General features: G+C 37.2%; 4 protein-coding genes across 6 annotated transcripts; 1 reads left to right on the top strand and 3 right to left on the bottom strand.

Annotated features, from left to right (window-relative positions):
• Positions 1–8,128: 8,128 nt before the first annotated feature.
• On the bottom strand, positions 8,129–9,099 carry LOC126755243 (proteasome assembly chaperone 2). Its single transcript, XM_050467667.1, has 2 exons — positions 8,964–9,099; positions 8,129–8,901 (listed from the first exon to the last, which is right to left on the bottom strand). Exons 1-2 carry the CDS (start codon positions 9,003–9,005, stop codon positions 8,464–8,466), a joined length of 480 nt encoding a protein of 159 aa, XP_050323624.1. The 5' UTR covers positions 9,006–9,099; the 3' UTR covers positions 8,129–8,463.
• Positions 9,100–11,812: 2,713 nt separating this feature from the next.
• Positions 11,813–20,954, bottom strand: LOC126755232 (N-acetylglucosamine-1-phosphotransferase subunits alpha/beta). 2 transcript variants are annotated; one of them, XM_050467644.1, is made up of 4 exons: positions 20,662–20,954; positions 19,197–20,603; positions 18,942–19,132; positions 11,813–11,901 (listed from the first exon to the last, which is right to left on the bottom strand). In XM_050467644.1, the coding sequence occupies exons 1-4, from the start codon at positions 20,776–20,778 to the stop codon at positions 11,862–11,864; spliced, it is 1,755 nt and encodes a 584-aa protein (XP_050323601.1). In that variant the 5' UTR covers positions 20,779–20,954; the 3' UTR covers positions 11,813–11,861. The 2 variants fall into 2 exon arrangements, with proteins under 2 accessions (XP_050323601.1, XP_050323600.1); XM_050467643.1 differs by lacking the exon at positions 11,813–11,901 and adding an exon at positions 18,122–18,883 and having other exon boundaries at positions 20,662–20,951.
• On the top strand, positions 12,505–15,379 carry LOC126755235 (protein disulfide-isomerase A3). The gene is made up of 5 exons (XM_050467655.1): positions 12,505–12,808; positions 13,555–13,642; positions 13,709–14,061; positions 14,247–14,360; positions 14,424–15,379. Exons 1-5 carry the CDS (start codon positions 12,666–12,668, stop codon positions 15,187–15,189), a joined length of 1,464 nt encoding a protein of 487 aa, XP_050323612.1. The 5' UTR covers positions 12,505–12,665; the 3' UTR covers positions 15,190–15,379.
• On the bottom strand, positions 15,430–17,576 carry LOC126755238 (decapping nuclease DXO homolog). Of its 2 annotated transcripts, none has more exons than XM_050467659.1 (4): positions 16,284–17,066; positions 16,090–16,234; positions 15,804–16,035; positions 15,430–15,739 (listed from the first exon to the last, which is right to left on the bottom strand). In XM_050467659.1, exons 1-4 carry the CDS (start codon positions 16,834–16,836, stop codon positions 15,509–15,511), a joined length of 1,161 nt encoding a protein of 386 aa, XP_050323616.1. In that variant the 5' UTR covers positions 16,837–17,066; the 3' UTR covers positions 15,430–15,508. The 2 variants fall into 2 exon arrangements, with proteins under 2 accessions (XP_050323616.1, XP_050323617.1); XM_050467660.1 differs by having other exon boundaries at positions 15,577–15,739; positions 15,800–16,035; positions 16,284–17,576.
• Positions 20,955–21,172: the final 218 nt, after the last annotated feature.

The following is a 21,172-nucleotide window of genomic DNA, read 5'->3' as shown; positions in this document are numbered from 1 at the left end:
AGTGGACGCTAATTAAGGAATATATTCCTTATAATATTATTTTATCAAAATATCCTTAACAAAAAATATCAAAACAACCTTATCTCAGAACAAAGGAAATGTATCTAATACCATGTTCAGACATAGATTATATTTAAGCATTTCATAACCCAACAGTGTTCTCACTGCCGTTAGAAAGATCAAAAAACAGCTGTTATTGTCATTCAAGAATTCACATCGCTTAATATTTATCAAAAGAAAAGATTGTCATATAGTATTTTGAAATAAAAAGACGGCTTTTTTAAATATTTTGCATATAATAGAAATAATGGATGCATTATTTGTTAAGTCGATTTTCAGATGAAATTAGATTCATTGCTTTAAAAAAATTTGTTTGTTTACATTTTTTTCCCTTTGTAGTGTCTAAATCAGCTGTGATAATGTATAGAATAGATTGCGCAAAATCGGAGTCGCACAGAGAGATTTAGCGTGGATCAGTTTCAAATCATTTCAATGAAGTGATTTGGAACTGTCATTTTTGTATGGCGAAATCTTGATAAATTTTTAAGATTAGTGGGATAATCCATTCAACAGCCGAAATCGTGTGATTAAGTGTCGGTCTGAACATGGTATAAGCAACAAAATATTTTATTTCAACAAACTAGTAATAAGTAAACACATTAGTTAATATAAATAGCAGGAAGAGCCATGTAAAAGTTAGTCTTAAGAGTATTAATAAGGAGGGCACTTCTCGATGCAGCTCAAAAATTTATCTTTTGTAAAAATTAACTTGCTTGAAGCCGAGCCGAGCGCATAGCTTTAAAACTTTGTGCTTACATTTTCAAACGAAACCGTACAGGCACTGCAGAGTGCTGCTCAGAGCAATTGTAAATAGTACAAATTAAGGGGAATTTCTTTTTTGTGCATTTTTTATTTGAAATGTGCTAATATTTTGTGAATTATCAATGCAATTAGAAGTGCTTAATAAAGACGTTTTTATAGGCAAATTAGCTTTTCTTTGATAACCACGCTTGTGTAAAGCATGATTTTATCCGGCCAAGATCTGTTTTTTAGGAAATCTAACCTCTTTGGGATCGGTGAGTTCTAAATTAAGTTTGTCGTCATGAAGGGTTGCTCCGCATCCTTCCTCAGTTAGCTGCAATACATGCAGTGGATGGAGCCATTTTTTTTTTAGATCGGCGAAAAAACAGCCCTTGGTCGGATGAAAACCGAGTCAATTCCGTTGCGTAGAACTGGCTGTCGTGGGAATTGTGGATGGAGGGAGCCATATTAAGACCTGCTCAGGTCTTATGACACACTGGGAGTGGACCACGGGTAACGTGGCCTCATGCTGTCAACGCACTACTGCGACATTAGCCTCTACGACTGTACAATCTGCACAAAGTCGCCAACCAACATTACGGTGCGACGACGTCCCTGCAACAATCACCACCTACACGGTGCCCCCTCATCCCCAGGACCACCCACGGACACTCGCGACAAAATAGAGTTCTACAATTCAAATGCAATGGATTCCAAAGTAAGATCGAGAAGATAGTTCAGAAACGTGTATCGATAGCTGCGGTCCAAGAAACCAAGTTAAACAGCGGCTCAGATCTTCTGAGTTATGCAGGTTTCAAAGTCCTACGTAAGGATCGCGAGTGAGACAATGGTGGAGGGACAACAATATGCAATATCGTTCTGTCGATGGCGATATCGACCGCAGTAATGCTACTCTTGAATGTCGGGGTACAGCATCCCTCCGAGTTACATTTTGCCCTACAAGATATCCCCCGAACATAGGTGCGCTACTTCGTGGTGAAAACCGTTTGGTATTAGGCGACTTTAATGCGCATCACGATTCCTGCATGCCAAATTATCATAGGGAGATGCAGCTGGCGGAACAGATAGACGATTCGAATTCTGCACAACGAATAACAAAGTCCTCGCCAGAATTATAGGCACCCATAATAGCTCGACCGATATTATCATCGGTAGTAGTGGTCCGATAAATAACCCAACATAACCTATGGCTTATAACTCTCGCCTAATTATCTCGATCGAGAAACCTCCCGACTTTATTTTTGTGGACAGCCGTACCTTCGTTAATTTTAACAAAACAATCTAACTACGGATATAATCGCCATAAGGGTTCTCGATTTGGAGAACCTCTTTACCGGCGTCAGTAAGGTTTAGACTACTGTCAAGGCTTTGTTTAACCCGAAGAAACATGATGACCGAGTTGAAATTAAATTCAATGAATAGGCCCCTTCGGTCCCGAAGAAGTACGCGAGCTATTTTAGCCAGCAATTTACACTACACCCTTCGGTAGACAAAGCCAAAGGATGTGTTATCCGACGACTGCGCTAAATGCCAAATGACTGCGCACCACTTACTTTCACCGATGAGGAGATTCGGAGTGTCATCAATAAAGCATAACCCTCCAAATCCATTGGCCCTGATGGAATAAACATGCTGATGATAAAGCACCTTCGCCGACGGGAGTAAGTTTCCTCACCAAAGTCCTCAATCTGTTGCTGACTACTCTTCAAATACTCGATGTGTGGAAAATCGGCCCCCTGCTGAAACCTGGGAATCCCGCCCACAAAGGGAAGTTCTATGGCCCGATAACTCTCCTTTCCCCAGTAGTGAAGACACTTTAGGCCTTGCTACTCCCGACGCCTAGATAGTTCATGGTCTTAACCAATAACTACCCTGCGAGAGGACGTAGCGTGGGCTTGTAAAAAGCCTTTGGCACTGAGAAATTGAGAAGAATCAAAAAAATGGTTACGTAGAGTGGCGTCCTCTCCCATTGCTGTTTAATTTCTATATTTCGAAGTTCTCTCAACCACCAGAGGGAATTTCTATCACCATGATAATGACGTCGGGCAATGGAATCGATGACATGTTCTCAAAAGTAAACGGGTATCTCTCCGACCTTTCTCGCTGTACGGAGCCTAAGACTCTGCTCCACTAAATCCACGGCAACCATATTTAAAACTGAGCGAAGGAGTACAGACTTGACCTTAATATTGCAGTCGATGGCGTGAAAATTTGGAAGCTGTGAAACGCAGACGAGGAAGCTGCAGACATGTCAGAACACTACACTCCGGATTACAATAGGATCCCTCTTTCATTCGTTAGTTGACTGTCGACGCGGATAGACATGCGTGGGCATCGTTTTTTCTGCGATATTTTGCTATTCTCTTTTGTGCGGTAATTTGTTTACGCGTTTTAGCTGGCACCGTTATTGCCTGGCGCGTGTACGTAGCGGTCGGTTAAATTGTTTGTGCGATCGTTGGGTGTGAGGGTTATTGCGAGTGATTTGTGCGGGTACACATTCTTTGTACAATTTTGTGTACTGACTCGGCGTAATATAAAGGGTGAGTAGTCTTTTTTTATTACTACCAATATACGGGCAACGTGGTCATGCACGTTGTTGTTATTGGCGGAAGCTTCACACGGTTCCAGTGTAGCACCGTGTTGTTGGCATTCTTGCTGACTGGACTGCATGCCAGTAGTTCTGTGCTGAGCATCTGGCGTTTAGTTGGCTCAGTGTCAGGAGAATCTGGACAGGATTGCCCAAAGGGTGCAAGCATCTGTCCAGCGTTGGAGATTGCGACTCTTGTGAGGACCAACGGTCGTAATAGCGAAACGTTTAGCCAACGATCAGTTTGACTGAAAGGATTGTCGGGAAGCGAGATTCCCCCTGGACGGAAAAGGAGGACGAAGACCCTCGCTGGAAGCGGAGAATCCGCCACTTCTACGGTGGTGGATGATTCCACGACGGGTGGTGAGGGGGAAGCGATGGGAGCGTTAAGGTCCCCACCGCGGAGTAAGCCGAGTTTGGGGTCGCCGCGTCAAGAGGGCGGAAGTTGTGGCAGACACTTCTCTTCGGCGCCGAGCAAGTCAATGCCGGCTCCGTCGGCACCGATGCCTGCGCCTCCAGCACCTGTGCTGGAAGCAATCACACAGGTGACGCCGAAGCCTGTGGAGACGTAGTCGGTCGTTGTCAGGAGTAAGGGGCCTGAAACTTCCTCTAAGGAGGTAATTAAAAAAGTGGTCAAGGAAGTGGATCTCTCACGTGGGTCCGCGAAGTCAAACCAATTAAGGGAGGTGGTTATTCGCACTCTCTCTGTTTTAGAGAGGGAGAGAGTGGCGAATAACAAGAAAATCGAGGAGGTGGGGTTGGACGTGACTGTCAACCGGAAGTTGGGTCGTCGGGTGGTGATCCAGGGGGTCCATACGGAGAATCCCCATCAAGAATTCATGGAGGAACTACTCCGGCTGAACCTCCAGGATTTCAGCCCGGTCTGCCCTATCTATTGTGGCATTGTTGAGGGCGCCCTCGCCAGACACTGAAGGGTGGAATCATCCAGCTCAACTGTCAGGGCTCTTATGCCGAGATGTGCGAGTTGGGGGGTTGCATGGTTGTGGGTGGGTGTGGTATCGCTCTACTCCAGGAGCCCTACGCCACCAAAGGGGTGGTTCGGGGTCTTCATGGCAACTTTAAGGTCTTCACGGACCTTAGAGCTAACGCCGCAATAGTTGTGAATGATCCACGCTACAATTGCGTAGTTGTGGATTCTTCACAACTGGGTGTATGTGTAGCTGTAGAAGGGGAGTTCGGAGGTTGATTGTCGCTAGTTTATATTGTAAATATAGCGAGCCCCTAGAGCCCTACCTGGACTACATGGATAAGCTCCTACTACTTGCGAGTAGTAGCCCATTTATCCTAGGGCTGGATGCGAATGCCTCGTCCTCGATGTGGTTTAGTAAGGTATCCCGGTATTCGTCTGGATACCAAAGCCACAGTCAAGGCGATGCATTAGGCGAATGGATGGTGGCTAATAGCATCCACATTTTGAATGAGCCGAGCGAATGGTATACGTTCGATGGACCTGTGGGCGTGAGCAACATTGACGTGACGCGTGGGAATGAGACAGCAAGTAGGGCTTTCAGCGTTAGATGGGAGGTTAAGGGAGCGTGGGGATTGAGTGATCATCAGGGCCAACCAAAATATGCACGAAAAATGCAGTTTTAAGCGCTTAGATATGCACTAAAAAAGGCTGAAATATGCTCGCGAATATGCACAATAAAAAAGTATTCAATTAATCAAAAAATTTTGTTTTATTTGTTTTAATTTTCATTGTTGTTAAAAAGAGAAAAATTGCAATGCACAATTAAATGTTGCTTCAAACTTTCAAATAAAAGCGATCGTCGTTTTTCATTTAACAAAGTGGTGTAAACGGAAAAAGATCTTTCAACGTCCACTGAAGTCACTGGACAGTATTTAAAATTAGCAACTTCCAACGGTGTTAAAGAATCGATGAAGTTATCATTTTCCTTCGAGTTATTGAAAATAATTCTTTTAATTTTGCATAAAGACGTGTAGCCTTCATTTCTTTTTAGAACTGCATTTAATTTTTGCAAAAAGCGTTTATCCTCGATTTGTGTTAATGATTGATTTACAACTTCCATGGCGTCAATACCTTTTTGCAAAGATAGGCCTTTTGTTTGCAGCTTTTCAATCCCTGCACAAAGGCAAACAAAGTTTGATTTGATAAAAATAAGTTCATTTTTCAGGTTCTTATTTTTTAATATTTCTTTAGTTCGACAAATAACGTCTGAGTCGTCATTGCTGAGTTTATTAATTGCTGAATCTACGTGATATAAATGATCGCAATAATATTCAGCCGCATCAATCCATGTACCCCACCTAGTTATACAAGGTTGTGGGGGTAGTTTCAACTCTGGAAAGTCTGCCCTGAATTGACGGCGTCGAGACGGTGCTTTAAAACAAAAAATATTATTGGTGAACATTTACTTAATTTGTTCAAATTGAGGTGATACCTTGCAATAGATTGATTTCACATTCGAAATAAGTGCATTGACATCTGTAAATTCGAGTCGTACGAACTCCGCTATTCTATGCACGTCATGGGCGAAGCATGTGCAATGCAACATCTTTGGGTACAACGTCTTCATAGCCTTCATAGTTGATAACATGTACGCCGCCGCATCCGTAACCGCAAATAATACTCTGTTGTACTGAATACCTTTAAAAAAGTAAAATTAGCATATAAAACTCCTCTTAATACAGCGATGTATGATGCTTGCTTGTTTTCCTATATGTCGCACCGTCTCAACGGATGCGATGCAGGTTTTATTAGGTGCACCCCCTCTAGACCTGATTGTCATACAGCGTGCTGTTTCATTCAGGTTAAGAAGGGGTTTGAGTGTGTCATTGCTGCGGAATGATTGGATTTACGACGATGATGTGGAAAGGGAGGGATATCTGGGGAACAAGAGGCTTCTGGATGATAGGGTTAGGTGTAGGTGGCAAGAACGTTGGGACAATAGTCCTAACGGCCGAGTGACGTACAAGTACATTCGGTTCGTTGAGGATAACCCAGACTTAAGATTCTGTCTGAGTCTGGGTTTTCTGTTTACGGGGCATGGGCCTCTGAATGCATTTTTGCATCAGAGGCACCTATCGAATACGTCGGGGTTAGAAAATTGGTGGCATTTAATTGCAGAGTGCTCGATGTACTCGGACATTAGGGATCTGGGTGGTATGGGGATTAGCTGGACTGATGGACAATTAGATGTTAGTGTGTGATCTCCACTAGTCGGAATACTGAACAGTTAGGGTCATTTGCGCGTGAATTATTTAAGCGGCGAAGGCGGTTCGCTGGGAATTAGGCTTAGTTTTTGTATGAGCGGTGTGCGTATGTGATGTATGTAAGGGGTTCAACCCCTGGCAACCAGTCCAAAGCAGTATGGAAGCTCAACTGGTAGTAGTTTCGGCTACGAGGTCTGACCGGAGACTTAATTCTGTTACCACGGCGAGCAAGAGCCCTTCCTCCAATCTGCTCATGCGGACTGGCCCCTCGGGGAGTATCGTGGTGGTTGTGGTTAAAACCCAAATGCGGGAAGAACTGGCTTTGTCAGTTGAATGTGGAGTTGCATTGCAACCGGGTGCCGGGCCCAAAGCACTGCAGAGGTTTTAGATGGGTCTCGACCCCTACAAAGATGGTTAGTATGTCCATTCCACACTGCCAATTGGTACTGAAAATGCTTAGCATTCTCAGGGCGCTGATCAACGCATTGATTTGATCCGCTGTGCTTTTGAGCGCCGTGGGGTAAGGCTGTCGTCAGCAGGTACCCACGTTAAACACACCGAACGTTGATGTCTCGCATAGAACACTTGCACAGTGAGGGTCGTACTCCTCTCCAAACAGTTACGCCTTTTAGGAGCATCAAGAGGTCCTTCCTCAACTGCGTCGACGATTTGAAACAATACGTCAAACCACAACCCATTGCAGACGTGGAGCTCGAGTTGAATCTTGCGCAGCTTCATTCTGGATATAGTAGCACGTTAAACTCCTACTTATCCAGAATCGACCCTGACATATCAAACATACATACACATGTGCAATGTACAACTAGTTCCCGCATTATCTGAACGGGGACTAGATAAACGTTACAACAAAAAGGAAGCAACCATCTATTTTTGCATACGATTAAAATCAACTTTAGGCTCGGCTGGGCTTTCAACGTCCATTCTGCAGGCATCCTTTATGACGAATTCACAAAATTAACCAAACTCCTTTGTACATGCGATGGCTCATGCTCATGCTTTTTTATTGGAAACACGTGCAAGCCATTTTTTCAAACGATTGGAAAGCTTAGTTTCGAAATACCGCGTTGCCTTTGAAAGAGTGCGCAATAATTAAAATTACTATTTTAGCATATTAGAAACGAAATAAAGGGAAAAATATCTACAAACGACCTTTGTTTCCGAAGAATGAAGAAATGTTGACTTTGATCTTTTCATAGGTATGTACATGGACTGACGATTAAACATTATTTTCCAATATCAGAGCTAATAAACAGATTTTTGTACGGTATGATTAAGCTTATTTTTATCATTCAAGTTGAAATTTCTTTTCTAATTTTCATGTCATAATATTGTACAAAGTTAGATACCTTAAACTGAGATGTAACCTTTCAAATCCTATGGTTTATTTTGAATTCTCATATTTAATCATTCATCGTTTTGCATATTTTAATGACTTCTACCAAAAACTTAGAGAACATTTGAATACCCTCTCGAATGGTACAAGAAATTATTTTTAGTGATAAATATGTTTAATGGTTGGACATTGTTTATTTGCTTGTAATATCCTTAACCCATTACATTAATAAACTACATGAACTGGATCTAAGCAAGTGAAAGGGAACTAAGCGTAAATCGACCAAATTTGTAAATTCAAAATGATTCCCCAAAAACATTACCTGCTTATCGATCCAAACATATTTTAAAGAAAGGTAAGTCCTGAAATTGCCTCATATTTTATTGTATCCCTACAAATGCGTGTAATTTAGTATAATGCGAAAAAAGCAAAGTATTTAAAAAAATATATTAAACAATTGTAGTTTTAACACACACCTTAAAATAAATATAAACAAAATTTTAAACTAGAAAATCAAAGAAGTTACGTCGTTTCCAAACAGTAATTTCCATGATACTGGAACAATTAGCTTTATGGATTTATCTTCTACTTCCAATCGTAAAAAGCTCGAGCACAAATCGTTTAGTTCTCGGATTATGAGCGTAGCATCAGTCGAATTATCTCCTTCGAGAACATACCGAAAAAGCAACATTACAGGAACTTGTTTTTCTTCTAATAAGCGATATAATTGTAAGCCATTGCCTCCACCAAACACTGTATTTCCTTTGAATTCCATCCATTTTACGTTAGCTAATTGAGTTTCATGATTTTCACGAAAGCTATTGGAAACGCAGTATTCATATGGCGAAGTACCTATTTCACGTTTCTCGAAACCGAAACTTGCGCTGAGTATTACCACTCTCTCAGCAGGACGTACTAACTCCGCTATGTAATTATGTAGACTCTGTGAATGACGTGATATGAGAGGAGTTCGAAATTGAAAAACGACCAATTTATTGGCAGTACATTCATATATTTCACAAGCAGCGACCCTCTCTTCCGGATCATGTTGGTAAGCTGATGGGCCAAAAACAGGAATCAATGCTGGATGCATAAGATTTCCCACTCGTCGCATTTTTTTCGATGCTATCAACAAATCACAAGCCAGTTGTGCCGCATTTCCCACACATATACTGGGTATTATTATCGTGTATCCTTCAAGGTTCAAAGAGTTTCTATCCTTTAATTGCAACATATTAAAACCAATATAAATTAACTTGAAAGCAAGAACTAAATCTACATCAAATATGATAGTAATGCAGCTTTGTTCGTTTTGACAAAAAAAAAAAACAATAACAAAATTGTGGAGATACCACATGGTTTCAACAATTCTAACGACAAGCAAAAGTTAATGGTATACTAACTTTATTGCTGCAGTTATTGTCTAGAGACTCTATATTGCTTATGGAAAAGAATACACTCAGTCCTTTTTTACGCGATCTCTTTTTACGCTATTTCACTTTAACGTGGTTATTTTTGCAGCGATTCCTTTTTACGCGGAACTTTAACGCCATTGCTTTTTTCGTTTTTGCTTGGTCTTAAACTTGCAGCAGAATTGGAAAATTATTTTGTAGCAAATGATATTGATGCCGAACGTGCACGAATTTTTCAAAAAGAATTGAGTCTCTGCATGTTAAGATATAAAGAACTACATCGGAATTTATTGGGTCCAAAGAGAAGCATTCAAACAAAATTAACTGAATTTATGGTGCAAACTCAGTCGGAGATGCTAAGTCAATCAGAACATCAATCCATAGTTCTTACTATTGATTCTGACACAAATTCTAGTGATATCAGTGCCGGCCATCAAAATAAGCGGCTAATACCATGTTCAGACCGACACTTAATCACACGATTTCGGCTGTTGAATGGATTATCCCACTAATCTTAAAAATTTATCAAAATTTCGCCATACAAAAATGACAGTTCCAAATCACTTCATTGAAATGATTTCAAACTGATCCACGCTAAATCTCTCTGTGCGACTCTGATTTTGCGCAATCTACTTGTCAGCACTGGAAATCTGTTACATTATCACAGCTGATTTAGACACTAGAAAGGGGAAAAAATGTAAGCAAACAAATTTTTTTTAAAGCAATGAATCTAACTTCACCTGAAAATCGACTTAACAAATGAAAAAATGCATCCATTATTTCTATTATATGTAAAATATTAAAAAAAGACGGCTGTTATTTGAAAAAACTATATGACAATCTTTCCTTTTGATAAATATTAAGCGATGTGAATTCTTGAATGACAATAACAGCTGTTTTTTGAAATGCTTAAATGTAATCTAATCTTTTCAATTTTCGGTCTGAACATGGTATAAGAATAATTTTCACTACGGATAATGTCAGCGATTAAACAGCATTCAACGGTTTTTTTTAATAAATCTACCTATTTTCTATTTTCTTCTCTTCTATATATGGTTTTTGTTTTGTATTTTTTATGTTGTTATGAATGAATAAATCATAAGTCTGAAATTTGAAACTTATTGTAATGTTTTTGAATATTTTTTTGCGCGTATATTTTGTTATACGCGAGATTTTTTATATTCGGAACCAATTCGTTAGTTAATATTGGAAAACTAACCATTTTTACGCGATTTTTTTTTACGCGATTAGTGGCAGAACCAAAAATTGCGTAAAAATGAAGTGCGGAACACATAGAGCGCGACAGACTGCAGTAGCACGATAGTGAACTGAAAACGTCGTTGTGCATCTTACTACATGTACATTTGTGAAAAGCAACAACAACACAATGGCCGGCATGCACACAAAACAACGCAGTTGTCCATTTTGCATGTACACAATTTCGTTGTGGCCATACTAATTCCTTTCACTTCAATGAAATTTTAATATTTTGTTAAAAGTGAAATTGTTTTTGCAAATAATAAGTAAATAGGTAAATATGTTTGCTTTAAATTATCAATTGTTATTACAAATGATATAATAGAGCTATTTTATTGTTTTATTTGTAAAATAACGTCAAGTTTGTTAGAGTTGTGAATAATTTTACATTTTACATATTAGTGGCATCACCACTCTACCTCATCTCTCTATCTTCCATTCTACTGTCGTCGTACTGTCGTTGGCAGACTGCAAACTACATCTGTCAAATATTAAAATACACACGTTCTTAAGGGCAGTGTTATTTTGACAGCTGCACGACTACACGACTGCAGGCCGACAGTTGTCGTTCTCGCTAACTTCAATATCCTCCTATTTTTGCCAACGACAGTAGAGTTGACAGTAGAATGGAAGACAGCAAGAGGAGGTAGAGTGGTGATGCCACTAATATGTAAAATGTAAAATTATTCACAGCTCTAACAAACTTGACGTTATTTTACAAATAAAAGCATAAAATAGCTATATTATAGCTCTATTATATCATTTGTAATAACAATTGATAATTTAAAGCAAAAATATTTACCTATTTACTTATTTTTTGCATAAAAAATTTCATTTTGAACTATTAAAATTTCATTGAAGTGAAAGGAATTAGTATGGCCACAACGAAATTGTGTACATACAAAATGGACAACTGCATTGTTTTGTGTACATGGCGGCCATTGTGTTGTTGTTGCTTCTAAAAATGTACATGTAGTAAGATGAACAACGACGTTTTCAGTTCACTGTCGTGCTGCTGCAGTCTGTCGCAGTCATTGTGTTTACACTTTGAAGTTAGCGAGAACGACAACTGTCGGCCTGCAGTCGTGTAGTCGTGCAGCTGTCAAAATAACAGTGTCCTTAAGGACGTGTGTATTTTAATATTTGACAGATGTAGTTTGCAGTCTGTCACCCTCTATGTGTTCAGCCAGAGAACATAAAAGTATAGAGAAGCAGAGAATTTAAAAGTATACTTTTAAGTTCTCTGCTTCAACCACCACTTACATGGAATAATCCTGAAAATACAAAAAAAATGGTATTAATGCAGGGTGAAATGAAATGAAACAGAAAAAATGTTTTGTTTAAATTTAAAAATTACTGATTTGCTAAAAGAACTTAATATATTCTGAATAACCGATTTGGGCCATGACGTTTTATATTTAGAATGTTTTACTTATATCATAAATTTTAAGGTTCCTGTAATGTATTATTGAGGAATTTTTCATTTAATATTTAAAAAACACATAAAATAGCCGTATTTCCATTCATAATTTTAATTTTTCTAATATCCAAGATAAACGCAATTTCTCTACAAAGCTTCAGCCAATCAGAGCCGGCCAACACAAATCAATCAAAGTAAAGTTGCCATATCTATAGAGAGGATACAAAGTTTTCCTTTTTAATATATCTTAATATTATTATTAAGAATTTAAAAAATTAATTTAGATTATTTTTGCATAGATTACAATTGCATTTAAAAAATTAATTTAGATTATTTTTTCATTGCGGTGTCACATGTTAAATATTATTTTCTTTGAAAGGTCCGAGTTAAAGGCCAAAGCTTGTTGTATGGCAGCACCTGTCTTTACAAATGTACAACTCTACACTGCTAAAGAAATCAATTAATTTGCATTCATCATCCGAAGCCGGTAGATGATTTTGTGGTTGATCGTATTACCGAAAAGTATTATTTTACTTAGACCGATTAGCAAATTCAAGATTCATTAAAAGTTGTGATTGCATAAATAATAAACTAGGCGCCGATTATAAGAGATTTGTAATGCATCGACTACTAGTGGTACTTTGCATTTCCGTGGCACTAGTTGCTGGCGCTGAGCAAGATGTGCTGGAATTGACGGATGACAATTTCAATTCTGTGTTGAAGCAACATGAAACTACATTAGTTATGTTTTATGCACCATGGTAAGTTATAAGTTTTAGAAACAAAATTACAAAAAGTATATTATTGATACATAAATTGCCAAGACAATAATAACACGTCATCGCTACTGGAAGCCATTTTAATTTTGCTCGGTAAAATGTTTCATCTCGCTCGTACTTTCCTCAACAAATAAAAGAGAAAAGGCTCATTTTAAGCCACGTTGATTGATTATAACTTAAAACTGTGTATAAAAATATGTATATGGTACATTTAGCTTCCTTAAAGAAACTTTGGGGTGTGTCATGATTTTTTTTTTTGTTTTAAGAACTATTATTTTAAATTTTAGTTTGTATACGTTTACATATATTTCCTATGTCCGACTGAAAAAGCTCCTAATCTGCACCTTGTTTAGGGTAAATTTGGAATTTTTATATGCATGTGTATGTTCAAACATGTAACAATATTTGAATGAAACCTTAATTAAAATTTGTAAAATATTACCATATTCAATGAGTTTTTATGTGTTAACAGCATCTTACGGTCTCACACCCTGAATCTCATAGAAAAAAACACCGTAGAAATGTCTAAAGCATGTACCACACTTAGTGGCGATAAGAAGTACATGTGGTACATAAGGCTTCATTGTATTTTTAACCGCGTTAAACGTTTTGCCTTAAATACTTTACACACATCAGATAAGATTATTTTTTTGTTTGAAAACTTTTAAATTTGTAATTTTGAGGAAGCGTTGATGTTATCAAATTTTTTCAATTTGTTTTATTTTTAGGTGTGGACATTGTAAGAGATTAAAACCCGAGTATGCCAAAGCTGCGGAGCTCGTAAAGGGAGACGACCCTCCAATAACTTTGGCAAAGGTATGTTTGTGGATAAACTAATTTAACTATACAATTTGAGATATTTATGTACTCTAAATTATTAAGGTTGATTGCACAGAAGCCGGTAAAGAAACTTGCGGTAAATTCTCTGTTAGCGGCTATCCAACCCTTAAGATTTTCCGTGGTGATTCAGTTTCACAAGATTATAGTGGACCACGAGAAGCAAGTGGAATTGTGAAATACATGAGAGCTCAAGTTGGACCAGCTTCCAGAAATATTAAATCGGTTGATGAAATTAATAAATTCCTAGACACCAAGGATACAACGATATTTGGCTTCTTCGAAGACCCAGATGTAGCCCTTGCTAAACTGTTCGTCAAATTCGCTGATAAGAATAGAGAGAAATATCGTTTTGGTCATAGTAATGACCCTGATGTACTCGCTAAATATGGAGAAACGTAAGTGAACCCACGAAAAAGAATATTCTAAAACGAAGATTAATCTAAATTAGAAGACTTATTCAAATATTACTTTTGATCAGATGTATATTTTTTGTAACTTTATAAAAAATAAACTTCTTTAATTATACTATATTTTTAAAACGAAATAATTTAACAATTTCTTTTATATACACAATGCGCAGAGAAAAGATTGTGCTCTTCCGTGCACCACATTTGGCGAACAAATTTGAGGAAACGAACGTTCAGTTCGAGGGATCATCGGAATCTGAATTAAGTACATTCGTGAAGGAGAATTTGTAAGTTGTATAATGTTTGTGCTTTCTATTTACTAAATAATGATGATTTTAAAACTTCCACAGCCATGGTTTGGTAGGTCATCGTACCCAGGATACTATTCGCGATTTTAAAAATCCACTTATAGTTGCGTACTATTCTGTTGATTATGTAAAGAATCCTAAAGGAACAAATTATTGGCGTAATCGCGTTCTCAAAGTGGCGAAGGAATTCACTAACAAAGCAACATTCGCTATTAGCGCAAAAGATGATTTCCAACATGAACTAAATGAATATGGCTATGACTTTGTTGGAGACAAGCCCGTCATTTTAGCCCGCGATGAAAAGAATCTCAAATATGCTCTGAAGGAGGAATTTTCGGTCGAAAATCTACGAGATTTTGTTGAAAAATTACTTGATGGAGAACTTGAGCCTTACGTGAAGTCCGAGCCTATTCCAGAAAACAATAATGCCCCCGTAAAAATTGCTGTTGCCAAAAACTTCGACGAAGTAGTCATTAATAACAATAAAGATACGTTGGTAGAATTTTATGCACCTTGGTGTGGGCATTGCAAGAAATTGGCACCAGTATTTGATGAAGTTGCCGAGAAATTGCAGAATGAAGAAGTAGAACTTGTTAAAATGGATGCCACTGCCAACGATGTTCCACCAGAGTTCAATGTTCGTGGATTCCCAACACTTTTCTGGCTGCCCAAAAATCAAAAAGACAAACCAGTTGCTTACAACGAAGGACGTGAGGTCGACGACTTCATTAAGTACATCGCCAAACACGCTACCAATGAACTCAATGAATTTGACCGCAGTGGCAAATCGAAGAAAACAGAACTCTAAATGTATGCGGAAATTTGTTGAAATTTCATTTTGAGAGCTTAAAAACGCTGCATATTTTGTCACCACTGACATGTTCAAACTTTTCCATTACATAAATTTAAACATTCTCATGTTAAGTTCGGCATATACTACAGCGCTTGAAAATCTATAAACTTTCGTTAAAGCGTATAATAAATAGTGATAAAATTAACTTTTTTATTTGAATAAAATATACTGATAGGAAAGAAATAAAATGTGGTCTTATTTTGTATGAAAAGTATTTAATTTATTCACATATTTTACGTATGTATCACGTCTGTTACAAAGTATCATTTTAATTTCATTTACTATTTTTACTGTTGTTTTTAGGGTTCATTAACTCAATGTAGTAGTCTGGTAGAAATGAATATTCGTTCTTCCCTCGCAAGAATTCATACGTTACAGTACCGCGTTTGGAGTTGAAGTAAAAGTCGTAAACAGTATACGGGCAATTTACTTCAGACATTAGTGATTTTACGTAATTCAAAAAATCTATCAAAAATGTCGCACATACATTTGGTGTCCATTCGTTCTGAAAATATAAAATTTTAAATATTAAATTTATATCAATTCCTTAATTAGTTCTTGATACCTACTATTCCTTGCTTTGGTAAAGATCGTACTTCAACGTGTTCGATGCGTTCAACTTGTCCCTGCTCATTCCGTAGGCCCAAATATATATCTTGAATACCTACCAAAAATGATTGGCACCACCAATTACGAGTTTTATGACGTTTGTAAGACTGAATTTGATTTTTATTTAGGTTTCTTTGACGTACTTTTACTTCGACAAATTTTAATTTTTCTAAATATGTTGGGTTATCATCACTAAAAAAATAAATCCTATATCTAAAAACAACATAAATAAATATTTTTACTTACAGCAATATCGGTTGCTCACTTTCAATGCCATCCATTTCAGCACCGTATAGTACATCCAGACTCCCAATTTTTGTTGTAAAAACACACGAAAATTCGCTGCATTCGTCGACTGGTGCACTTGTGTCCGGCTCCAGAAACGGCGATTCTGTGAAGAGTAGGATTATTTAATTTATAGAATTGGCTTAACTACGCACCTGTCAGACAATGTTGTTCAAATTTGAAACCCCATGATGCAAATGTACGCTGTTGTTCGGTCTCTTGAGAACGCTGAAACTTATCACTATCAGTGTCCCGTTTCCAAAGATAAAATGTGCCATTAAATCGTGTTACAACTATTGACCAATCACCTCGATATTCATATGGAGTGCACATCAACAAACGTAAAAGCCCTCGCCAGCACACGAATTCAGCAACAAGACATTTTTTGTCTTCGCAAGCAGGGAAAGACCTTGTTAAATGATCGCGATTATCAAAGATAAATTTTAATAAGTGGTCAAGCCCTTCTTCTTGTACTGTTTCTGGTTTTTTGATAGCTAAACTAAGACCTTCATTTAAGTCAAGAGGAAATTTTTGAGCTGACGGCGGTCTGTAGTAACGCAGTTGTTGAGCATTAGGTTCATATTCTCGCAAAACTCCACCTACGATGCTAAAATATCCAATAGGCTGGGGTTTCTTGAACGGAGGAAAGGGTATGATTTCATTACGATTTGGTCTTACACTCAAGCCTGCATTTCCCTTGGAAAACATCGTTTATGTGGATTCAGAAATGAACAATTCTCTTTGCGAAAATTTTAAACTTACTCGCGTAAAATCTAAATTCAACAATCTACGCATATGGGTATAAAGTTGCCAGCTTGCTGGATTTTATTGTTTGGTGATTTAGCGCAAGTTTTTATAGTCTTCAAAATACTGTTGTAAAATCATATGATTTCGTAGTTTGTGTTATTTTTAATGCTTTATTTTTGATTCGAAACTAGAAATTAATATTTTAGAAAATTAAGTAAGGTTAAGAGAAATCTAAGACTTCTATATAATATACATATTACCATATCGTCAAGATTTTTAACCTTACTTCATGGAGAGTCTCCAGAAAGATCCCGTACTATTGCAGCAAGATGAACTTTCTATCTAGGTCAAAAGGATCTCGGAGGCGCACAGGATCGGGACGTTGACCATCAACATCCATTGGTACAATTCTAGAACTCTAGACGCCAATGAGATCCAACTATTCTCCTTTCTAATGTGAGGGGGACAAGGGTTCTTCCTTGGGTTGAATCATTTTAGCATTTTTGAGGTTTACAGCCATTTCGATTTGTCTAGGCACCCAAACGAGTCTCTGCTGAAGTAGCTTGTTGCTATTTCTAGTGAGTCCATACACTCCTTCATTAGCAGTCACTTCTATCTGAAGGACACTACAGTGGTCTGGTAACCTAAAGGTAAGATTGGCGGAGAGCTTCTTACAGAAAACTCCCCTGAAGAAGCACGGCACAGCTTACATATAATAGACATTTTTCATTTTCTGGTGCTTAAGGTAATAAAATAATCTCCGAAGAAATTTTTCAGATCAGATTACTATAGCATATAGCTTTCATATAAACTGAACACATAGTTACTAAAAGAAATGCACCTGTGAAGGGTATATTAGCTTCGCTGCAGCCGATGTTAAGGTTTTTTCTTGTTTATTTCACACAATTAATAGTAAGATCATTAAATAACCTTGAAATCAATATACAATGTCATCTTTAAAATAAAATATCTGAAATTTGAATTATCTGGTGAAGATAGAAAATATCCTCAAAATATACCGTCAAATCTTCATATAGTGATATAATTATGTACATACATACATATATAGTACATCCAATGCAAGTATCATATTAAAGATAACAAGCGTTCTCAATCAGTAATATACCCATATACGAATGCGTTTTTCTAGTTTCATTAATATTGTTATTAACAAAGCAGAATATTTTCGTATTTATTTGACGAGTGCGGTTATGATTTAACAAAACTAGACAAAAGTTCTCAAAACTTCGCTTACCGTTTATAAGAATGTTTATTAATAATAGGGAATGTATTTATGTACATGTAATTTGTTCATAAAAGGTAACTGCTATGAAACATTCTCCAGCAAGTGAGGACTTCCTTAACTGCTATTTTTTATTTATTTCGAACAATTTGTATACTCTCGCAATATCTTACACACGAATAACTTCGGCTTTGTAGCTCTTAAAATTAGCTGAGATAGATATTGGTGTATATATGATTGTGTATATGGCACAAACCATATCTTTCCAAACCATCCTAAACAAATTGGTAACGCAAAACTTAGTCATCCCTTCCTTGTTGTATATGTAATATTGCATTTGTATTAAGAATAGACTTGGTTTTAGACATAAAGGATTTTCTTTAAGCTGTTTGTTAAATCATCGTTCATTTTATCTTTTTTAAGTAATAAGTACATTTTCTCCTTATATCATATAATACTAAACATATTTATAGACTTTGCACATAGCGTCGCACAAACTTTGTTTTGTGTATGCATATGTATCTTACAATAAATAGAATAAGTATAACACTAGCTGCATAACCCACTACAAGAGCTGCACGCTTACGTCTACGCCATCTTTGGTAATCGTGCCAGGTAGTGAAGCGATTTCTATATTCAAATTGTAATTCAAAACTACTTCGGCGAGGAAAAAAGGAAAGATAGAAGTCTTCTAACAAGTGACGGATCAGTTCATTATCTTCGACTAGTAGCGGCTCCAAATTATCATTAATGCAGTTGAATTTTCTAAATGTATGCCATATATATTTTACTATTCTAAAGAAACTAGCATTTTTTTACTCACCGTGGGTTTCGTCGTATTTTGTCAAACCCATCTACAACATCGGTGATGTTAGATGTTAACATCATAAAATTGTTATGGATAGCTCTTTTTGGAATTATGTTAAATTTGTATTTGCTTCGGGTAGCGAAATTTGTTTCTAAGGCTTCCGCCAGCAAACGACATTGTTCGACCAACTCTCGTGTTATAGTCGGCTATAAATACGTATGGATGATTATTGTTTGAAAATTAAATATAATTTAATTTAGCAACACTCACCACAGTTGAATCTTCGTAACGTTCATACACCAAAGTTGTATATTCATTATGTATTTTATGTGAAACCATATCTAGATCGCGAGAGCAGTTGCTTACAACTTCTTCGAAGAAACGAACTGCTGACCAGTCCAGTGGAAGAGGATACATACGTGCCAAAAAAGTTCGCACCTCACGATCTGACCATGTGTGTGAGTCGTCAGTATCGAACTCGTCAAACACTTCACCTACTGTTAAAGTTGTTGTTTCACTCATAAGAAACGAGTAATATATAAAAGCAAATTGTAAGTCATTTGTTGAGCGAAACCGATTAGACAAAGTAACGTCTACCTCTGTTAAAAATTTTTGCTGCATGGCATATATTATATTACGATCTAGCAAGAATCCAACATGCGCTAGCACGTTACGAGCTTTGAATCCATAGAAACGATTCAACAACATGTTCGTATATATTAACGAATGAGAATATATATCTTTACTGGATTCATTTTTCGATGTTTTCTCTACGCTTTTTTCCAATCGTACCATATTTTTTTGTAAAGTGTCGGTTGATAGTACTGGGTCATTGGCGTGACTATTTGACTTAAGTTGACTATTATAGTTGTCGACAATACGTCTAAGTTCTGCAAGAGTACTCAGATTTTTATGTAATACTAGTTCTCGGAAGTGTAAGCCGTTGCGTTGAGCAGAATATTTTCTGTTACGAAACTTTTTTCGTAAAGGAAAATGTCTTATTTCTATGTGCGTTGTTGAGTTTAAAAGCGATTGGGTAATTAATTTTACATTCTTATTTACATCAACCTGCTGCTCCATCGTATTTTCTTCACTTTTGTCTGATCCGAATGTGTTACAATCGCCTCCGTCATATTGGCATTTGGCAATATTACAATGCCGGTCGCATGCCCCATCACCGATGTATGTCCAAGGGCAGTCTTCCGCACAATCGGGTACCATCCAAGCTTGATAAATGCGCACACCTTCTGAGTTAGTATAAAGGTCTTCTGGGTATAATGGGGCACCAAGAAAAATGTCGTCATTCAAATAGAGAAAACGTTGAGAGAGATGCGGTATACGATGAATGAAAGTTTCAATAGCAGAGCTTGAAAATGTAGGTAGGAGTTCTGGTTTTGAAGTAAGTAGTTCGTGCGGAACGACCGTAACCTTTTCAAAACTAAGATCAAGCCAATATGGAATTTGTCCATTAGTTACGATGTAAACATGCCGTACCCAAGGTGCATACATTTCTAGAGATCGCAATGAATAGCGAAGCTCATTTTTGTCATCGAATCTTGCCGGATCATAATTTGGATTATAACGCCTTGCTGAATCAATAAACATAGGATCAGATCCATTAACCCAAGTATAAACTACGTCAATGGGTTCACAATACGTGTAACTCGATTTTTTTTTCTTGAAATAAAAATCATTTATTGGCGCATTAATTTAATGTAAATATAATATTACTTACTCTGACAAAAAACATTAAAGCGAGTACTATTGCAGTAAATATAATCAACAATCGCCTTCGTCGTAATCTTTTCCAATTATTTTTTAACATTCGACCCCACTTCCTCTGAATACGCATATTGAATAATTCGGAATTCAAAACATTTCGCGCATCCTTATTTGTTTACATCACCATATATCTAATAGAATTCTATTTGTAATTTATATATACTCTTTAAAATTTTCTGATTACACTTCCTTTGCATTTGTAATCAAAGGACCAATATACATATATATATAAATATATATGATTTCAACACTCTCTTCTACGGCTGATAACACACAAAGTTGCCAGAATCTAAAACGAAGTTTTGTTTTTTCATTTATTTTAGAGTATTGGGTTAAAATAGTACTTTGGCTGTTGCCAAATAATACCTTTTTCCCTGTGTTGAGTTGGGGTGAAAAACTGTGCTGCATATATTGATGGAAAGTAAAATTTTCGCAGTTGAAGTTCAAAACAAACCCAATTGCGT

Source organism: Bactrocera neohumeralis, chromosome 4 (assembly GCF_024586455.1).
Source record: "Bactrocera neohumeralis isolate Rockhampton chromosome 4, APGP_CSIRO_Bneo_wtdbg2-racon-allhic-juicebox.fasta_v2, whole genome shotgun sequence".
Classification (NCBI taxonomy): Eukaryota; Metazoa; Arthropoda; class Insecta; order Diptera; family Tephritidae; genus Bactrocera; species Bactrocera neohumeralis.
The sequence above is the reverse complement of the archived record's forward strand: the minus strand, read 5'-3'. Positions and strand labels throughout refer to the sequence as shown.

Bases quoted from the DNA above. Each gene is read 5' to 3' on its own strand.
- LOC126755243 (XM_050467667.1), bottom strand. From the start codon at position 9,005: ATGATCCGGAAGAGAGGGTCGCTGCTTGTGAAATATATGAAT. The intron at 8,902-8,963 runs GTACTGCCAATA...CGTCATTCACAG, and splicing joins TGCTTGTGAAATATATGAAT to AGTCTACATAATTACATAGC.
- LOC126755235 (XM_050467655.1), top strand. From the start codon at position 12,666: ATGCATCGACTACTAGTGGTACTTTGCATTTCCGTGGCACTAGTTGCT. The intron at 13,643-13,708 runs GTATGTTTGTGG...TAAATTATTAAG, and splicing joins CTCCAATAACTTTGGCAAAG to GTTGATTGCACAGAAGCCGG. The intron at 14,062-14,246 runs GTAAGTGAACCC...CACAATGCGCAG, and splicing joins CTCGCTAAATATGGAGAAAC to AGAAAAGATTGTGCTCTTCC.
- LOC126755238 (XM_050467659.1), bottom strand. From the start codon at position 16,836: ATGTTTTCCAAGGGAAATGCAGGCTTGAGTGTAAGACCAAATCGTAAT. The intron at 16,235-16,283 runs GTGCGTAGTTAA...TACTCTTCACAG, and splicing joins TGAACAACATTGTCTGACAG to AATCGCCGTTTCTGGAGCCG. The intron at 16,036-16,089 runs GTAAGTAAAAAT...TTATTTTTTTAG, and splicing joins AGTGAGCAACCGATATTGCT to TGATGATAACCCAACATATT.
- LOC126755232 (XM_050467643.1), bottom strand. From the start codon at position 20,778: ATGCGTATTCAGAGGAAGTGGGGTCGAATGTTAAAAAATAATTGGAAA. The intron at 19,133-19,196 runs GTGAGTGTTGCT...ACGTATTTATAG, and splicing joins GTTACGAAGATTCAACTGTG to CCGACTATAACACGAGAGTT. The intron at 18,884-18,941 runs GTGAGTAAAAAA...GCATACATTTAG, and splicing joins AAAATACGACGAAACCCACG to AAAATTCAACTGCATTAATG.